Raw genomic sequence first — 18,760 nt, 5'->3', positions numbered from 1 at the left:
TCATTTCTGGATAATTCTGTGCCTGAAGCTATCTATGGACTTTTTAATGATTTCATCCAAAAAATTGCCTTATTCATTTAGGCCAGAATGACCTAAGATTTCTGTTGCTTCTAAGCAAAACAATCTTAAATAATACACTCCCCAAAATACCAACAGAAGCAAAAGATTGGTTTCTGCTCCTTAGGAACAAGAGCACTCTTTTTTTTTTTTAAGATTTATTTATTTATTTGAGACAGAGAGAGAGAGAGAGAGAGAGAGAGGCAGAGACAAAGACAGTGGGAGAAGCAGGCTCCATGCAGGGATCCCGATATGGGACTCGATCCTGGGTCTCCAGGATCAGGCTGTGGGCTGAAGGCAGCGCTAAACCACTGAGCCGCCCGGGCTGCCCAACCAAGAGCCCTCTTAACTACAACTCTGTTGTTCTTCCCCGCTGGTCTGAGCTCCTGGGGTATATTCACTGTGTACTCCCGGCTCTTAGAAGATTGTGTGTCTCTAGTGAGGGCTTCATAGGCATTTCATGACTTTATGTGGAAGAGCTGCTAATGTTGTCTTGTCCACTACATCCCCAGCTTCCACAAAAGAGTGTGGGACATACAATAAACATTCATTGAGTGAGTGCATAAGTCACCCAAGCCTGTCTCCGAGCCCCTCCACTCAAATCCCCCAAAAGGAACAGGAGCTGTGGCCAAAAGCTTGCAAGACATTTTATTCTCCTGCCAGGGGACAGCACTGCAGGGAGCTAGCTGAGAGAAACTGGAGGGTCCATCCTGGATTTAGGAAGGCAGGAGCTGGCGGTGCCTGCTGGAGACTCTGGGCTTCTCCCCAGGGGTGCAGTAAGGTCCCAGCTCCTGGGACACCTGGAGTGGGGAGGAGAAACAGCTGTGGCAGGTGTGGGGTCCCTGCAAATGTGCACTAGAGCCACCTGCCCCTGCTGATCACACCCAGAGTTACATCCTGGAACCCAGTCAGGAGCCTGAGGGGGTTGGGGTTCTGGAGATGGAAACCACAGGCTCCAATGACAGGAAGTGGTGGGGACCTCGCATTACGAGGTGACCCCAGATCTGCCAGCATCAAGTCCCAAAGCCTCAGTCAAGGCAAGACTGGCTGCCAGAGCCACTCAGGGGCCCTTCCCTGCCCCGGGTCCCGCCGCCCTGGCCTGATCTGTGGGCGCAGCCTGGGCAGCCCTGGAGGGAGAGGCTGCAGAGCCCTCCGTGCCAGCGGGGTTCCCGAGCCCAGCTCTCTGGCCCTAGGTGTCCTGGGCTAGATGGTGCCTGGTTCCTGTTCCCAGGAACCGCTGCTGGGCTGGGGACAGGAGTCAGTCAGGGCTCTGACATCTATGATAACCCAGTCTGAGGCCACTTCCTTGGTGGTAACCTCCTTACGCATAATCATCTCACTCAAGCGTTACTCAAAGAAGAAATCAGGATTATTATCGCCTTCACAGGTAGGGATGCTCAAGTTCACAGGCGTTAAGCTACTCGCTCAAGTGCATGCTGACCAGAGATGGGGCCCTGATGTCACCCAGGGTTGCCTGGGACATAAGCCCAGGCTCTTTGTGAGTATTTCTCAGCCATGTCTAGCTACAGCTCACCTGCCCAACTCCTGCTCAATTTCCACACAGTTGGGGAGGAATGTGTCTCGATAAGGGGACCTGGAGGGACAAGTATGAGGTATTGCTGACATCTCTATGACAGACAAATATCTCTGTTTTTTTTTTTAACAATGTTGCACCTGCTTGTGGATATGACCTGCACACTCTAGGAATGACTCTCTGCTTCACCTCTGTACTCACCTGCCAAGGGGAGCATATGCTGAATATCACACAGATTCGCTTCGCAGGTTCAACATTCACGATGCAGTAGGTGATTTCCCCCAGAAATTTGCGGATGGTTTCTTTGCAATGATTTTCCACGAACGGAAACTTTGAGCATACCAGTGATGCAACTTTTTCAAAGGCTTTCTGCAAGAGCAACACCACCATAACCAGGAACAGGAATTAGCTGAGCTCTGCCCCGCACAGATCCCTGAAGCCCCCAGCTGCTCCTGGGCCCTGGGCCCCTCTGACTGTGGGCATGCTGGGAGGAGGCCCTGGTATCAGATGGCCATGGAAGCAGAGGCTGGAGAGACCGGGATCGGCCCTCATGCCCAGTCCCAAGGCCCTGATCCGGGCCTGGACAGGAGGGGCTCAGGAGACAAGGACAGTTGGCTCTGTCCTGTGTCAGTCCCTGGTGCATCATCACCCCAGGCCCACTGTCTTGTGTGTGGAGCACAGTGCCCCCTGCTGCTAGACCCACAGTCAGGTTCTGCCTACCGAGCCCCCTGGGTCCCAGGCCTGGTAGGGCTCAGGCTCAGGTGGGGTGGGGAAGGTTAGGAGACAGACCTTGGAGCCTTGGCACGTTCCATTTTGCAGTATCGTCTACTGCCATCACAGGGGAGAAGCCTACAGCTGAGTGCCCAGGGCTGAGGGTGGGCCCTGCAGCACCCAGAAGCTGAGCAGGGTCAGGGAACAGAGGACAGAGAAGGAGGGAGGGAGGGAGGGAGGGAGGGAGGGAGGGAGGGAGGGAGGGAAGGTGAAACGAGGCTTCCTGGGAGGAACACATCCACTTGTTCAGCACTTGCTCAGGGCCAGATGGGGAGCTCAGCTTGTCCCACCCCTCAGCTCCTTCAAAAGGCTTAAGGAAGTGGTTGGGGAATTGATATCCATCCCATTGCACAGAGAAGGAAACTGAGGCTCTGAAAGCATTAGCACTTGGCCCAGCCACGCACCTAGGAATTGGCAGATCTGGGGTTGGTCAGCTCTGACCCAGGTCTGCCTAGACCCAGCCTGGAAAGCTTTGCCTAGATATACCCAGTGAGGATAGAGCGATAGATTCCCACTTTCCAGGAACAATTTTCCTTCAACAATGTATTGGAAACCATGCACACTCTTCTTACACTTATCTGTGTTCTCGGAGCACACAATTCAGGGAATTCTCAGAAGTCAATCCCCAGATAAACCAGGGCCCCACACATCCCCTGCTGAGAAGCTCTGGCCCAACAAGGGATCATTCCCTCCCCCAGCTCCCCAACCCCGTTGTGCCCCACTCTATTGACCAACCAGCAAGTTGTTCCCCAAACCATAAAGTCTCACCTGAATTAGGTTACCACGTAGGCAATTCTTCAGCCAGTTAACTATCAATTTACATAAATCGCATTGGTTGAACTGAGGGTCACCCTGTAGAAAAGGAAGAACCCCAAGGGTGATTGCTCAGAAACCCCAAGAGCACCTGAGAGACTCATGAAGGGACTCTTGGAGCCTCCTAGGACAACAGGATTATCTATGGACTTCCTATCCTTTAGGATTCAAGCAGGTTGGCTGGCATCTGCCCACCCTCCTGCTAGTCCCAGCGGGCTGATGCACCCCAGAACCTGCCCCATACTCACAGCACCTTACCCACCCCAGCACCTGCCACTCTTCTGGTCTATGGTCAGACCCCAGAGGAGCCTCTTAGAGTGGGAAAGGGAAGCTGCCACCCAGACCAAGGTACTCCCCTCCCTCAGCTAGATACAGGCCAGACACAAGCATCTTCAGCCCACAGCCCTGCCTTCCCTCCAGCTGATGGAGACGTGCAGCTCCCAGGGCAGAGAAAATGGGAAGGGGCTGTGGGAAGTAAACAGAGGGCCAACAGTGAACCTTGGCTGCCAACTGGGCCAGGACCTCGAAGAAGTGCTCTTCCTGACACATGTCAGCGGTGAATAGGTCATCATGGTCCTCAGGAGTCAGACCAGAAAAGGTCAGACCTGGGGAAGAAACAGCATCAGCAGCCCTCCACAGGTGGAAGAGGACAGAAAGTCAGAACTCCTGGCTGGTGGGGAGCCCAGGAGGTGGCCAGAGCCCCGGACAGGCGTGGGGCTTGGTGAGGGGTCCAGGAGACCTGCCTTCACACTGCCCTGAGGCTGCCCTCACCCAGGCTCCGTGCAAAAGTCACACTCTCAATTTCTTTCTGGAAAGCAAGTGGAAAGGTTATACAGCACCACAACCATTCAAGCAACCCCTTCTCTCTCTCTCTGTCCCCCTATGTCTCTTTCTCACACAAATGCACACACGCACAGATTTGACCTAAAAGGAACCTTTTCTCAACTCCTCTCTTAGGTCTTTCCTGTCTCTTGTTTTCCCCTAGAGAATCAACACAGGGTCCAGCCCAACTCACTCTCCAAAACTGTCCCTGCCTTCAGCTAAGGTGGAGCTGCCAGGATCACGTGGGGAATGTCCTTACCTGGGGTGGCCAGGAGCACAAGGCAAGGAGCAGTAGGGCCCAGGAGGTCATGGCGAGGCAGCTGCTGACACACCCTCACACCCCCTTTATGCAGGCTGGACACCTCGCATCTGACCTTGCCGGCTCCTGCTCCTCCTGTAGGCCACCTCCCCAGGTCCCTGGTTTACCACAAACACCACCAGTTTGTGGAGAAGTGGGGGGAGGAGAGGCTCCACACTATCTCTCTTCCCCTCCCCCCACACAGAGCTTTCCTAGCTGAGTGCAAGGTGGCTGGAGGGCACAGCTGCCATGATGCCCCCACCCTGCCCGGATGTGGACATGGAAGAGCCATCCTTGCACCTGAGAGCTCAGGGAGGCACCTAGGCCACGAGCATCCCATCCCCCACCCCTTCCCCCACCTCCCAGGGGTCTGTGCAGGTGTCCCTCCCCCAGCCATCCCCATTTCCCTGCTCTCCCCCAGCCATTTCAGCCCAGTAGCTCTAGCAGACTCCACCAGATTTAAAGACAGGTGCTCGGGGCAGATGCTGACAGCCCCTCCCAGCCCTGCCTTCTCGGGTGGGGGACACCCAGCATGAGCTCAAGGACTCCCTGTGTCCCCAGCCCCTCACCAGCCTGCTGGCCAGCATCGTGGAGGCAGGCTCTTCCCTCAGAGCCACCCTCAACCCCGCCTGTCAGGGCCCTGGGCCACAGGGAGACACAGCCCATGGGAAGGAGGTGAGTCCTGGCCAGGGGTCTAGGCCCAGCTCCCGGGCCCCTGACTCCCCATCTGTGCACCAAGGTCACGGCCCTCATCCGTAATAACCGTGGCGGCTGCCCACTTAACAGCCAGTATCAGATAAGTAAGAGACCATCGTTTAGGGTAAGTCGGTCCCAGACATTGCGCAGAACATCCTCCTGCTACAGCGCGTGCCCTCCTTACCTGACACCCACATTCAACTGGGCATCCCCTCATTTGTCTGGTGCCTTCACCCACCTCCTTCATGCTTCAGGCCAGGACACTGGGTACAGATAGCAGGGGACCTGACCTCTGCCACCAGGCCTGCAGGGGACACTGCGGGCACCAGAACGCACCTCCCACCTCCTATTGGGTCTTTCCCCACCAGCTGCTGAGATGGCACAGCCACCCAGGCAGGACCAGCTGACAGGGTCCCCTCACACCCCCAGCCCTGCATCCCCTTTAATGTGTCTCTGACGACTGCACCCCTGCCACCTGCCCGGGAACCCCATCGTGGGCTGACAGCCTTGTTCTCTAAATCACTCTACTTTCCTGAGGTTATTCAGAACCCTGCTCTCCACTTAGCCTCTGCTGAGAAGGGATGAGGGTGGGGTCCCAGGCAAGCCAGCCCTTGACAAGCTGGGGGCTCTAGAGCAAGGGTCACCGTCTCTTGGAGCCTCAGTTCCCTTTCTTTCAAATGGGTATAGTGTCTCCTGTTCATAGTGCTCCCATGTGACACGTCTTTGTGCATGTGGAAGCTTTACAGCATGTGCTGTGCTGGCAGAGGGAGGCTGGTGTTAGGGCATCCTTCCCCAAGGTGGCTTCTGTGAGTGCTGCCCCTGTGGGAGGGTAACTTGTGCTATGCAAGGGAGTGGAAGGTTTGGGTTCTGTGCTCAGGAGGAAATACCAGGCTCAGAAGGTGCCACAGGCCTCCTCCCCATGGGACTCCTCAGCACCCTCAACATGGTAACATGTCTTACCCTATTATTAGCATCAGAAATGCAAAAATGAACATTATGACCATTCTTATAGGGAAGATAACTCTTATATTACGAACAATTGTATGCCAATAAATTAGAGAACTTACATTGAAATGGACACATCCCTAGAAGGATACAAACTGCTGAAACAGAATGAAAAGAGTGCAAAATTCAAAAGACCTATATATAATAAGTAAAGTAATAGAATTAGTAATGCCATGTATACCCAGGAAGAAGACCCTAGGCCCTGGGGTAGATAGATGAATCCTATCAAACATTAAAAAAATAATTAATACTAATTCTTCTCAAACTCTTCCAAAATATAGAAGAGGTTGCCCTGATGTCAATACTAGAAAAATACAACAGGAAAATTACAACTGGGAAAAGTACAGACCAGTATCTCCTATGAATATAGATGCAATATTCCTCTACAAAACCCTAGCAAACTGGATCCAGTAACATATCAAAGAATTCTATACCATGACCAACTAGAATTTATCCAGTAATGCAAAGTGATTTAACACCTAAAACTCATTTATGTGATTCATTATAGCAATAGAATAAACAATATAAAGTGCATGATCCTCTCCATGAACACAGAAACATCACTTGATAAAACTCAACCTCCATCCACATTAAGACACTCACCAACTAGAAATGGAAGGAAGCCCTGCACTTAATAAATTGCATCTATATAATCCCCTAGCTGACTTCATACTTCATGATGAAAAACTAAATACTTTCTCCCAAAGGTCAGGAGCAAGACATGGATGTCTGCTCTCGGTACATCTATTTAGTGTTGCACTCATGACACTAACTATAAAATTAAGAAAGAATGGGCAGCTTGGGTGGCTCAGTGGTTTAGTGCCACCATCAACCTAAGGTGTGATCCTGGAGACCCAGGATCGAGTCCCATGTCAGGCTCCCAGCATGGAGCCTGCTTCTCCCTCTGCCTGTGTCTCTCCCTCTTTTTCTCTCTGTGTCTCTCATGAATAAATAAATAAAATCTTTAAAAATAAAATAAATAAAATTAAGAAATAAAATGAAAAAAATCCATCTGTTAGAAAAGAGGATGTATGGTTATCTCTAGTTGCAGATGACATCTCCTGTACATAGAAATACTGAAAAATTCCACAAAATGAATCAACACTGAGATATGTCTAGACCTGCATTTTCAAGTGATTCAGACTGCCCAACACAACTTTCATAGATTAAAATTAATTCATGGTAGTGTTAGGCCTCTAAGTGTATTTTATGTAAATTGATTAATCTGAGTTGGAGATTGTTCTTGTATAATTATTCTAAAATCTCTATAAAAGCATGCTAACAGGCTGCACTTAAAAAGTGTCATACCCTTTCCACTCCTAAGAACATCCAAACATGGGCAGCCCGAGTGGCTCAGCAGTTTAGTACTGCCTTCAACCCAGGGCCTGATCCTGGGGACCTGGAATCGAGTCCCATGTCGGGCTCCCTGCGTGGAGCCTGCTTCTCCCTCTGCCTGTGTCTCTGCCTCTCTCTTTCTCTCTGTATGTCTCTCATGAATGAATAAATAAAAATCTTTAATAAAAAAAAGAACATCCAAACATGTGGGCCACTTTTTAGAGACTTTGCCTTCACGCTAACCATCTTTTATAAGATTATATATGTAAGAAGGTACTCACTAAAGGAAATTAAGATTTTCAATACATGGTGCTCAGAAAACTGGAAAACCCATGGAAAAGAATGAACTTTTCACCACATACAAAATGTCATTAGAAATGCATTAAAGGGGGCAACCCGGGTGGCTCAGCAGTTTAGCGTTGCCTTCAGCCCAGGGTGTGATCCTGGAGACCCAGGATCAAGTCCCACGTTGGGCTCCCTGCGCGGAGCCTGCTTCTCCTTCTGCCTGTGTCTCTGCCTCTCTCTCTCTCTCTCTCTCTCTCTCATGAGTAAATAAATAAATAAATCTTAAAAAAAAAAGAAAGAAAAAGAAAAAAGAAAGAAAGAAAAGAAAAAGAAAGAAAGAAAAAAGAAGAAAGAAAGAAAGAAAGAAAGAAAGAAAGAAAGAAAGAAAGAAAGAAAGAAAGGCATTAAAGGGCAACCTGGGTGGCTCAGCGGTTTAGCACCGCCTTCATCCCAGGGCGTGATCCTGGAGACCCAGGATCGAGTCCCATGTCAGGCTCCCTGCATGGAGCCTGCTTCTCCCTCTGCCTCTCTCTGCCTCTCTCTATCTCTCTCTCTCCCTCTCTCTCTTTCTCTGTGTCTCATGAATAAATAAATAAAATCTTTTTTTAAAAAAATCTTATTAAAAAAAGGAATGGACTAAACACTTAGTGTAAGACTCAAGACTATAAAATTTCTAGAAGAAAACCCAAGGTGAAAGCTACATGACATTGAACTTGGCAATGGTTTCTTGGATATGATACTGAAAGCACAGCAAAATGGGCAAATACCATTTTATCAAACATAAAAACTTTGTGTGTCAAATGGCACAATTGACAAAGTAAAAGGGCGATTTATGGAATGAGAGCAAACATTTGCAAATCACATTTCTTATACTGGACTAACATCCAGAGTATACAAAGAACTGTTGAAACGCAACAACAAAACATCAAAACACTCAATTTTATACATTTCATTTTTTTTTAAGTAGACTCCTACCCAACATGAGGCTCATACTCATGACCCCAAGAAAAGAGACACATACTCTACCCACTAAGCCAGCCAAGTGCCCCTCAAATCACTCAATTTTGAAAAGGGCAAAAACACTTTGAATAGGCAGACTCCCCACAAGATATAGCAATAGCTAAGAAGTATATGAAATGATGCTTATCATCAATAATCATTAGGAAAATGCGAGGCAAAACCATAATGAGATAGCATCCCAAACCCAATAACCTGGCTCTTACCAAAAACCGAAAATTACAAGAGTTGCTGAAGATGTGCAGAAAGTATGCACTGTTGTTGTAAAATCGTAAAACCACTATGTAAAGTAATAAGTAAATAATAAATGATAAATAAAGAATAAAACCACTTCTGGATATTTATTCACAAACTAAGAATCTCAAAGAGGTATTCACACACCCATCTTCATACCAGTACTATTCACAATAGCCAAGAGGTGAAAGCAACCTGAATGTCCATGGACAGATGATAGATAAATACAATGCAATATAAATAATTATGTGTGTGCTATTCAATCATAAAAAGATCAAATCCTGTCGAATGCCGGAACTTGTATGGACTTTGAGGACATTAAACTGAGTGAAATAAGCCAGTCACAAATAGGCAAATACTGTATGATTCCATTTCAATGAGTAGTCTAGAGATGTCAAATTAATGGAAACATCAAAAAGAATGGTGGTTTCCAGGCTTTGGGTCAAGGGAAAAAGAGAGTCATGGCTTAACAATGAGTATGGAGTCCCGGTACTGTAGGATAAGAACTCCTAGATGTCTGTGTCACAACAGTGAGAATATACTCAACACTGCTGAGTGGACATTTAAATATTATTAAAATTGTAAATTTTGTGTTGTGTATTTTTTACAATGTAAAGAATAGCGACCCCTGAAAAAGGAGTTAGTTGGTTTCACAACTCAATCACACAAGCACTTTTCCTTAAGATAAGCAACAGACCTCTCTGTGCAACACAACTGTCTATGCATACTCCTATCTCGTCATGCAGAACACCATGAAGACATGCATTCATGCGATAACATTTAATAAAATTGATAATTTTTCCTTCTTGTACAAACAGAGGGGATTTAGGGTGCTAGACTTATTTCATGTGACATTATATTAGTATTTGGTAGATTGCCAGTTGCTTGAGGGAAGTGTCTTCCTTCAGGTGTTCCCTATCCTGATACCAGGATGTAACACAGAGCTGGGACTTTGTCCAGAGGCCTGTGAGAAGCCACTGGAAGGTGAGGAGATGTGGTTTGTAAGTTGGAAAGAGCCCGGGGCTGCCCTGTACAGAAGGGACCTAGGAGCAAAGGCAGAAGGACGTCTGAAGACGCCAAGGAGATGGTTGCAGAGCCTGGCCAGGGCTAAGCTGGTTTGCACTAGGATGAGGCTACTCCAAATTGCCAGGACGGGGGGGTCATCATTCGCTCCAGCTGGGGTCAGGGAACTAGGAAGTGGCCAGGAGGGAGGGATGTCACATGACACCAGCTGGAAGCCTGGGTTGCCCAGGTGGATCACAGAGGAAATGTTAGAGAACTGAGAAGGTCCTGGGGGAGAGAGGGTACCCCAGAGGAGTCTGTATTAGGACTCAAGTGCACGCATGCTCCTCCTGACAGGTGACCAGAGCTGGCTTGCACCCTGCCCTTTACTAGCTGTTACCCCTAAGACTGAGGCCACCTTCTTCTGCTGCCACCTTTAGAAGTCCCTGCTAACCCTCCATCGTGCCCTGGACCCATCCTCTCCCTCCCCAAGGCCTCCCCTGTGGCTGTTCCTCGGGTCTGTCCTACACTGTGGGCCTCGGACCTTTTCCGGGACCATTGTCATCCACGCGGACACACACCTTACACACAGACCTCATCTCACATGGCCTGCAGCTCTGCCCCACTGGCTCCAGTTCTTGACATGAACCCCCTCCTAAAGCCACCCCCGCCTGCCAACATCACACATATCTATCAATACGTGTTTTGTGGGAACGTATTTTGCAGCTATGTCTACTTATATAAGTTGGCATCTATACTAAAGTAATCCTTCTCCTTTTCCCTTATTTTATTATTAATTTATTATTTAAATCTCTATGAATTCATGGATTCTAATTTAATCAGTGCATTATAATCTGATATTGCCCTTATCTGTTTTGATACTCATATGGTTCCAGATTTCATCACTGGGAGTCTTGAATTGCTCTTATGATTAAGTTCAGACCAATGCACCATTGCTTTTTATGCTGGCCATGATGCCTTTCCCTGCCCCAGCAATGATCTCCACCCAGGTATTTGTGTCCATTCCCTCTCAAGTGATTAGGTAACAGAGTTGTGCCTGACTTGGCTCACACTAATCTATATATCCATTGCACTTGGAACCTATTGATTATTCCCATAGGGCAACTGGTCCATTAGACTAATGAGAACATTGGAGATATCTGATTGGACTACAGGGAAAGAAGTTCCATTCTTTTCTAAGGGAGCTGCTGGAAGAGACGCTACCAAAGAATTATCTTTCTTTCTAGAAGACATAGTATAAAAAGTCAAGTTTGGATCTGATATAGTTATTGCTGCTACCCAGAAGGAATCAATCTCAGTATGCAGTTGTGGGAGGACCTGAGAAAATGGCAGAGAAACAGGACTGGAGCTCTAGTGACACCACAAATTTCTGGATCATTGTGTGCCTAATGGTATATATGGACTCCTTAATGATTTGAGCCAATAAATTGTCTTATTCACTAAAGCGAGAATGACCTTGTTGTTTCCAAGCAAAATAATCCTATATAATACACTCCCCAAAGAACAGCAAAGGTTGCCGGCAGACAGAAGTGAGTATGAGTTTCTGTTTTTTAGGACAAAGAGCATTCTTACCTACAACCCTATTGTTCTTCCCCACTGATCTGAGAGCTTCTAGAGGTATATTTACTGTGTCCCCGGCTCTTAGGGAAGTGTGTATCTCTAGTGAGGGCTTCATAAGCATCTCATGACTATATATGGAGGAGCTGCTAGCAAAGTCTTGTTCACCACTACATCCCCAGCTTCTAGAACAGTGTGTGGGACATACAATAAACATTCATTGAGTGAGTGCATAAGTCACCCAAGCCTGTCTCCGAGCCCCTCCCCTCAAATCCAACAAAGGAACAGAAGCTCTGGCTAAAAGCTTGCATGATATTTTATCTCCTGCCAGGGGACAGCACTGCAAGGAGCTAGCTGAGAGAAACTGGAGGGTCCCTCCTGGATTTAGGAAGGCAGGAGCTGGCGGTGCCTGCTGGAGACTCTGTGCTTCTCCCCAGAGGTCATAGGGCTCAGAGGCTCAGACACTTGGAGTGGAGAAGAGCCAGCTGTGGCAGGTGTGGGGTCCCTGCAAATGTGCACTAGAGCCACCTGCCCCTGCTGATCACACCCAGAGTTACATCCTGGAACCCAGTCAGGAGCCTGAGGGGGTTTGGGGTTCTGGAGATGGAAATCACAGGCTCCAATGACAGGAAGTTGTGGGGACCTCGCATTAGGAGGTGACCCCAGATCTGCCAGCATCAAGTCCCAAAGCCTCAGTCAAGGCAAGACTGGCTGCCAGAGCCACTCAGGGGCCCTTCTCTGCCCCGGGTCCCAAACCCTGGCCTGTCTGTGGGCACAGCCTGGGCAGCCCTGGAGGGAGAGGTTGCAGAGCTTCCCTGCCAGCGGGGTTCCGGAGCCCAGCTCTCGGGCCCCGGGTGTTCTGGGCTAGATGGTGCCTGGTTCCTGTTCCCGGGAACTGCTGCTGGGCTGGGGACAGGAGTCAGACAGGGCTCTGACATCTATGCATAGCCCAGTCTGAGGCCACTTCCTTGGTGGTAACCTCCTTACACATAATCATCTCACTCAAGCGTTACTCAAAGAAGAAATCAGGATTATTATCCCCTTCACAGGTAGGGACACTCAAGTTCACAGGTGTTAAGCTACTTGCTCAAGTGCATGCTGACCAGAGATGGAGCCCTGATGTCACCCAGGGTTGCCTGGGACATAAGCCCAGGCTCTTAGTGAGTATTTCTCAGCCATGTCAAGCTACAGCTCACCTGCCCAACTCCTGCTCAATTTCCCCACAGTTCGGGCAGGAATGTATCTCGATAAGGGAGCCTGGAGGGATAAGTATGAGCTGCTAATGACTTTCTCTATAACAGATGTATTTCCAAGTTGTTATACCATGTTGCACATGCTTGGGGACATGACCTGGGCCCTCCAGGAATGAGTCTCTGCTGTCACCTGTGTACTCACCTATATCAGGTCTGCACATCCCGAGTTTCACACAGATTGCCTGAGGGGATTTGTCATTCAGGATACGCAGGGTGATGTCACTAAGATATTTAGTGATTATTTTGTGGCATAAATGGGTCAACACAAATGTCTCCTCGCACAGGAGAGATGCAGCATGCTTGATGGCTTCCTGGAGGGGCAGAACCACAGAAAAACAGGAATCCGGTAAGTTCTGCCCTGCCCAGACTCCTGAAGCCCCCAGCAGCTCCTGGCCATGGGCATGCTGGGAGGAGGCCCTGGATTGTGGGCATGCTGGGAGGAGGCCCTTGTGCCAGGTGGCCATGGAAGCAGACGCTGGAGAGACCGGGATCGGCCCTCATGCCCAGTCCCAAGGCCCTGATCCAGGCCTGGACAGGAGAGGCTCAGGAGACAAGGACAGTTAGCTCTGTCCTGTGTCAGTCCCTGGTGCATCATCACCCCAGGCCCACTGTCTTGTGTGTGGAGCACAGTGCCCCCCTGCTGCTAGACCCACAGTCAAGTTCTGCCTACCGAGCCCCCTGGGTCCCAGGCCTGACAGGGCTCAAGCTCAGGTGGGGTGGGGAAGGTTAGGAGAGAGAGCTGGAAGCCTTGGCACGTTCCATTTTGCAGTATCATCAACTGCCATCGCAGGGGAGAGGCTACAGCTGAGTGCCCAGGGCTGAGGGTGGGCCCTGCAGCACCCAGAAGCTGAGCAGCGTCAGGGAACAGAGGAGAGGGAGGGAGGGAGGGAAGGTGAAACGAGGCTTCCTGGGAGGAACACATCCACTTGTTCAGCACTTGCTCAGGGCCAGGTGGGGAGCTCAGCACATCCCACCCCTCAGCTCCTTCAAAAAGATTAAGGAAGTGGTTGGGGGATTAATATCCATCCCATTGCACAGAGAAGGAAACTGAGGCTCAGAAAGCATTAGCACTTGGCCCAGCCATGCAGCTAGAAGTGACAGATCTGGGGTTGGTCAGCCCTGACCCAGGTCCCTCCTGGCCTCACAGAGCTTTCCCGTGGACACGTACGGTGGGGCTACAGGGCAGAGGGTCCTACCTTCTCAAGGGATAAGTTTCCTTTAACAATGTGTTAGAAACCATGCACACTCTTCTTCATCATCCATGCTCCCAAAGCTTCAAGATTTCATGGGATCCTCTGAATTCCCTCTCCAGAGAGGGGAGTGGGGCCCACAGATCCCCTGCTGAGAAGCTCTGGCCCAACCAGGGATCAACCCCTCCCTCAGAGCTGCCCCCCCAAATCCCCACTCATGCCCTTGACCACCCTCAGATGGATCCCCAACCATAAGGCCTCACCTCTGTGATATACTCTCCCAGGTATTTCATCAGCAACCTGATTATAATCTTACAAGGTATACAGGTGAAGATCATCTGGTCATCCTGTCAGAAAATGATGCCCCCTGAGGTGATCTCTCATCACCCCCCATAACCCATGGCAGGGCCCCCAAGAAGGGGCTCCTCAGTGCCTTTTAGGCCAGGAAGATCACCTATGATCTTTTGGTCCATTAGGGCCTGAAGCCCGCTGGCTGGCACCAGCCCACCGTCCTGCTAGTCTTGGAGGGGCTGACACCCCAGAACCTGTCCCATACCCATAGCATTGTACCCACCCCAGCACCTGCCCCTCTACTGGTCTCTGGTCAGATGCAGAGGAGCCACCTGGTGGGAGGGAGCAGTCAGCCAAACCAAGGTACCCCCCCGCCTCCGGCAGGAGTATCCACAAAATCAGTATTTTGAACCCACACCCCTACCTCCCCTCCCACCAGCACAGGGTGCTGCCCTGCCTAGTGCTCCTAGGGAGGAGACACTGGCCCCGGGGGGGGGGGGGGGCGGTGAAAGGGGTTGCCGAGGGATGTGAACAGGGAGCCAGCTGCCTACCTTGGATGCCTCCTGAGCCGGGACCTCAAAGAAGTGCTCTTCCTGACACATGTCAACCGTGGACAGATCATCATGGTCCTCAGGAGTCAGACCAGAAAAGGTCAGACCTGGGGAAGAAACAGCATCAGCATCTGTCCACAGATGGAAGAGGAGGGAAAGTCAGGACTCCTGGCTGCTGGGGAGCCCAGGAGGTTGCCAGAGCCCCAGACAGGGATGGGGCTTGGTGAGGAATGAAGACGGCCTGTCCTCACACTGCCCTGGGGCTGCCCTGATCTAGGCTCTGTGCAAAAGGCAGGCTCTCAAGTTCTTTCTGGAAACAAAAAGAAAAGATTAGCCCCCCATCACCTGTGAACCTCTTTTCTGCTCGGATTTCTCTCTTCTGCTTGTCTTTGTTCTTTCTCTCTTTAAACACACACACATACACACACAGATTTGCAGACTGCTCTGAAAGGCTACTACCCTTTATCTACTTTCAAAGGATGTCTTCCTTTGTCTCTCACATTCTTCAAAGAATTCAAGTCAGGTGCCCAGGCAACCCACTCTCCAGAACTGTCCTTACCCTCAGCTAAGGAGGAGCTGCCAGGATCACGTGGGAAATGTCCTTACCTGGGGTGGCCAGGAGCACCGAGGCGAGGAGCAGGAGGGCCCAGGAGGTCATGGCGAGGCAGCTGCTCACACCCCCTTTATACAGGCTGGACACCTCGCATCTGACCTTGCCGGCTCCTGCTCCTCTTGTAGGCCACCTCCCAGGTCCCTGGGTTTACCATAAACACCATCAGTTTGTAGAGAAATGGGGGGAGGAGAAGTTTCACACTACCTATCTTCTCCCTCCCCCACACACACTGCTAGAGCTTTGTGAGCTGATTGGCTGGGATAGGAGGGCAGTAGCTGCTATCAGCCTCCCTGCCTCACAGGATGTGGTGGTGGCTGTTCTGGAGCAGCCTTCCCCAGGCAGCTTGTAAGCACTGCTCTGATGCGAGGGTAACAGGTGCTGTGGAGGGGAGTAGGGGGTGGGGGGTTCCTGTCCTCAAGATTAAATCCCAGGCTAGGACGGTGCCACAAGCCTCCTCCACATGGACTCCTCAGCACCCTTAACACACCAGTGTCTCCTCTGTAGCCCCCAATTTCTCACCCTTTCCTAACCTCATTGGTCACAAAATTTTCTGGTTCAGGAGCTGTTAGAGGGATGGAGAGACACTAGCTGACCTCGTCACTGGCTTGGGATGTGTGTGCATGAGGCCTGCTGGCCTGGCAGCCTGTGGAGCCTGAGGGACAACTGACATGGAGACTTCTCACAGACACCCAGACACAGTCCCCTGCCCCAGACTGTCAGATGAGGTCCTCCTTATACTCACTTTCTTTCTACTCCAAGTGGGCAGAGTGGAGAGTGGACAAAGCAGCTCTCTCTTTGCTTTGCATCTCTCTGAAGATGCAAAACATCTTCTCATCTCCTATGTCCAACTCCACACCGCGGACTCACAAGCACCCACAACCCATCCTTCTGGTTCTTTCTTTGACTCCACTTGGATCCCCACTTCATGACCTATAGCTGGAGAGGCCCTTCTCTGCTCTATCATCAACAAATTGCGATTTAAATTTTTGGCCTATATTTATGAATAGCATAAGGATATTTCTAAATTGCTTTACTTACAAAAAGCTGAAGGACACAGATATAACGGCCCCCACCTGCCCGCCTCCCCCCAGTTCTCCACTATTCCATAGTCTCAATCCTCAGGAAAAACTGTTAAAACTTGCTTTTTTTATCTTTCTGAACAAGCCTAGTATATATGCATTGCTCCACTCTTAGTTACAAAATGTAAAACATATTCAGGGATGTGCACAAAGCAAAATGGACAGCTCGGTTGCTGCCTCTGAATGAAGCACCCATGTCACCACAACCCAGGCTAAGAACCCTGCCAGCGCCCCAGAAGCCCACTTACCTCCCCTCTCCTCCCCGAAGATGACACTACCTGGCCTTAATGATACTCACCTCCTTACTTGTCTCTGCAAAAATCATCTGAGCACATGCTCTTAAACACTGTAGTCCCATTTGCTCTACTGTTGCAATGTAAGTAAATGGAACTAGACATGCTACATTCTCTGTGGCTGACTGTGATTAGCATTAATGTGTGAGAGATTCATGCATGTTGTTGGGTGCAGGAGGCATTTGTTCCTTTCGTGTTCCTGGGGTTGCCTGTGGGGCAACTATGCCACTGTGTTAAGTTTCCTTAATTAATTGATTCTCCTACTGACGGATGTTTTGAGCTGGTATCAGTTTTGACCGTCTGATGCACACTCATTATCTTTCTTTTTTACACCTTTATTAAGATATGGTTAAAGTACACTCACCTGCATGCATTGTACATGCATGCATGTACAACCTTGACTATCAATGACACTATGGTATCAGTCAAGAAGGTGGACATGTTCATCACTTCCTTGTGTCCTTTTGATAAATGAATCGATACATGGTGGATGGATGGACAGATGCTGGATGGATAGATAGATAAAGGGAAGGATTAATAGTGGGTAGATGGATGGATGAAGTTGGTGCAGAATGAAGAAGTGAAGGAAGGAGACCTGAATGATACATGGATTGCTTGGATGCATGGATGGATGGATGACTGGAAAGAGCTCCACATGATATAGCTTCCTCTCACTTTTTGGATGCACCTCCCTGGATACCTTCTAAACTACTTGTTACAGGTACACTTCATGCATCAACTGACCCCAGGGGCTCCTTCCAGTGCCAGGATAGCCTGCTGACGCTGGAACCTGACTGGTGGTTGAGAACTGATGGGCATACCTGCTTTGTGTTTTGGATAGAAGCTCCTGAATGCAGCACTCTGGACAACTGAACAGATCAGATGGGGAGAACTGACTCACAAACCTCTCATTGATGTTCCCGATCAAAGCTGAGGTCAGACTCCTGACCACAAGGCTGCCACCACTTGAGTGATACCTCAGATAATGACACAGAGGAGAGATCAGAAGTTTCTCAAAGTCTTAGAAAACATCATCAGAACTACCCAAGACCAGTGTCTCAAGTTCCCAGGCCACAAGACGGGCCCAGCTTCACCAAGGCTTTTGCTCTCAGACGTTACTGTTTTTATATCACAGTCTCTCCCCATATCTACCTTGTGCTCGATGCTCAGTGAAATAAGCCAAACACAAAACAATTACTATGTGACTCCACTCATAGGAGTCACGGAGGGTAGGTAAATCATAGAGATGGGATGTACAGTGGTAGTTGCCAGGGGCTGGGAGGTTAGGGAGTCATTGGTTTCTTTTTCCCTCTTTTTTTTCTTTTTTGATTAGAAGTTTTTATTTAAATTCTACTTAGCTAACATGTATGGGAAAATTGGTTTCAAGGGAGGTATTTGTTTTTGATGAATACAGACTTTATTTTGAAAGACCAACAAGTTCTGGAGATGAATGATCATGATGGTTACACAATAATGTGATTGGACTCGACACCACTGAACTGGACACTTAAGAATGGTTATGATGAGGGCAGCCCGGGGCGGGGGTGCTCAGCGGTTTAGCACCACCTTCAGCCCAGGGCATGATCCTGGAGACCCTGGATCAAGTCCTGCCTCCGGCTCCCTGCATCCCTGCATGGAGCTTGCTACTCTCTCTGCCTGTGTCTCTGTCTCTGTCTCTGTCTCTCTCTCTCTCTGTCTCTCTCTCTCTCTCATGAATAATTAAATAAAATCTTAAAAAAAAAAAAAAAAGAATGCTTATGATGGAAAACCTTCACAGATACATTTTGCGATTCAGAAAGAATGGCTCACAATCCAGGGAGAAGAAAGACACCCACTCCTTCATGAGAGTAAAGGTCAAAAGGACATCTTTGAAGAGCTATTTTACACTGGCCTTTCAAAACTGTAAAATAGGGGCAGCCCCGGTGGCTCAGCAGTTTAGTGCCGCCTTCAGCCCAAGGTGTGATCCTGGAGACCCGGGATCGAGTCGTCAGGCTTCCTGCATGGAGCCTGCTTCTCCCTCTGCCTGTGTCTCTGCCTCTCTCT

The 18,760-nt window shown here is 49.4% G+C and overlaps 1 protein-coding gene across 1 annotated transcript; it reads right to left on the bottom strand.

The window, feature by feature from the left end:
• Positions 1-773: 773 nt before the first annotated feature.
• On the bottom strand, positions 774-15,495 carry GNLY (granulysin). The gene is made up of 8 exons (XM_041756986.1): positions 15,339-15,495; positions 14,733-14,839; positions 14,154-14,237; positions 12,843-13,011; positions 3,674-3,780; positions 3,131-3,214; positions 1,793-1,960; positions 774-857 (listed from the first exon to the last, which is right to left on the bottom strand). Exons 1-8 carry the CDS (start codon positions 15,388-15,390, stop codon positions 774-776), a joined length of 855 nt encoding a protein of 284 aa, XP_041612920.1. The 5' UTR covers positions 15,391-15,495.
• Between the last annotated feature and the right edge of the window lie 3,265 nt (positions 15,496-18,760).

The sequence above is a fragment of the Vulpes lagopus genome, chromosome 5 (assembly GCF_018345385.1).
Source record: "Vulpes lagopus strain Blue_001 chromosome 5, ASM1834538v1, whole genome shotgun sequence".
In the NCBI taxonomy this organism is placed as follows: Eukaryota; Metazoa; Chordata; class Mammalia; order Carnivora; family Canidae; genus Vulpes; species Vulpes lagopus.
This window is presented reverse-complemented; position numbering and strand designations above follow the sequence as displayed.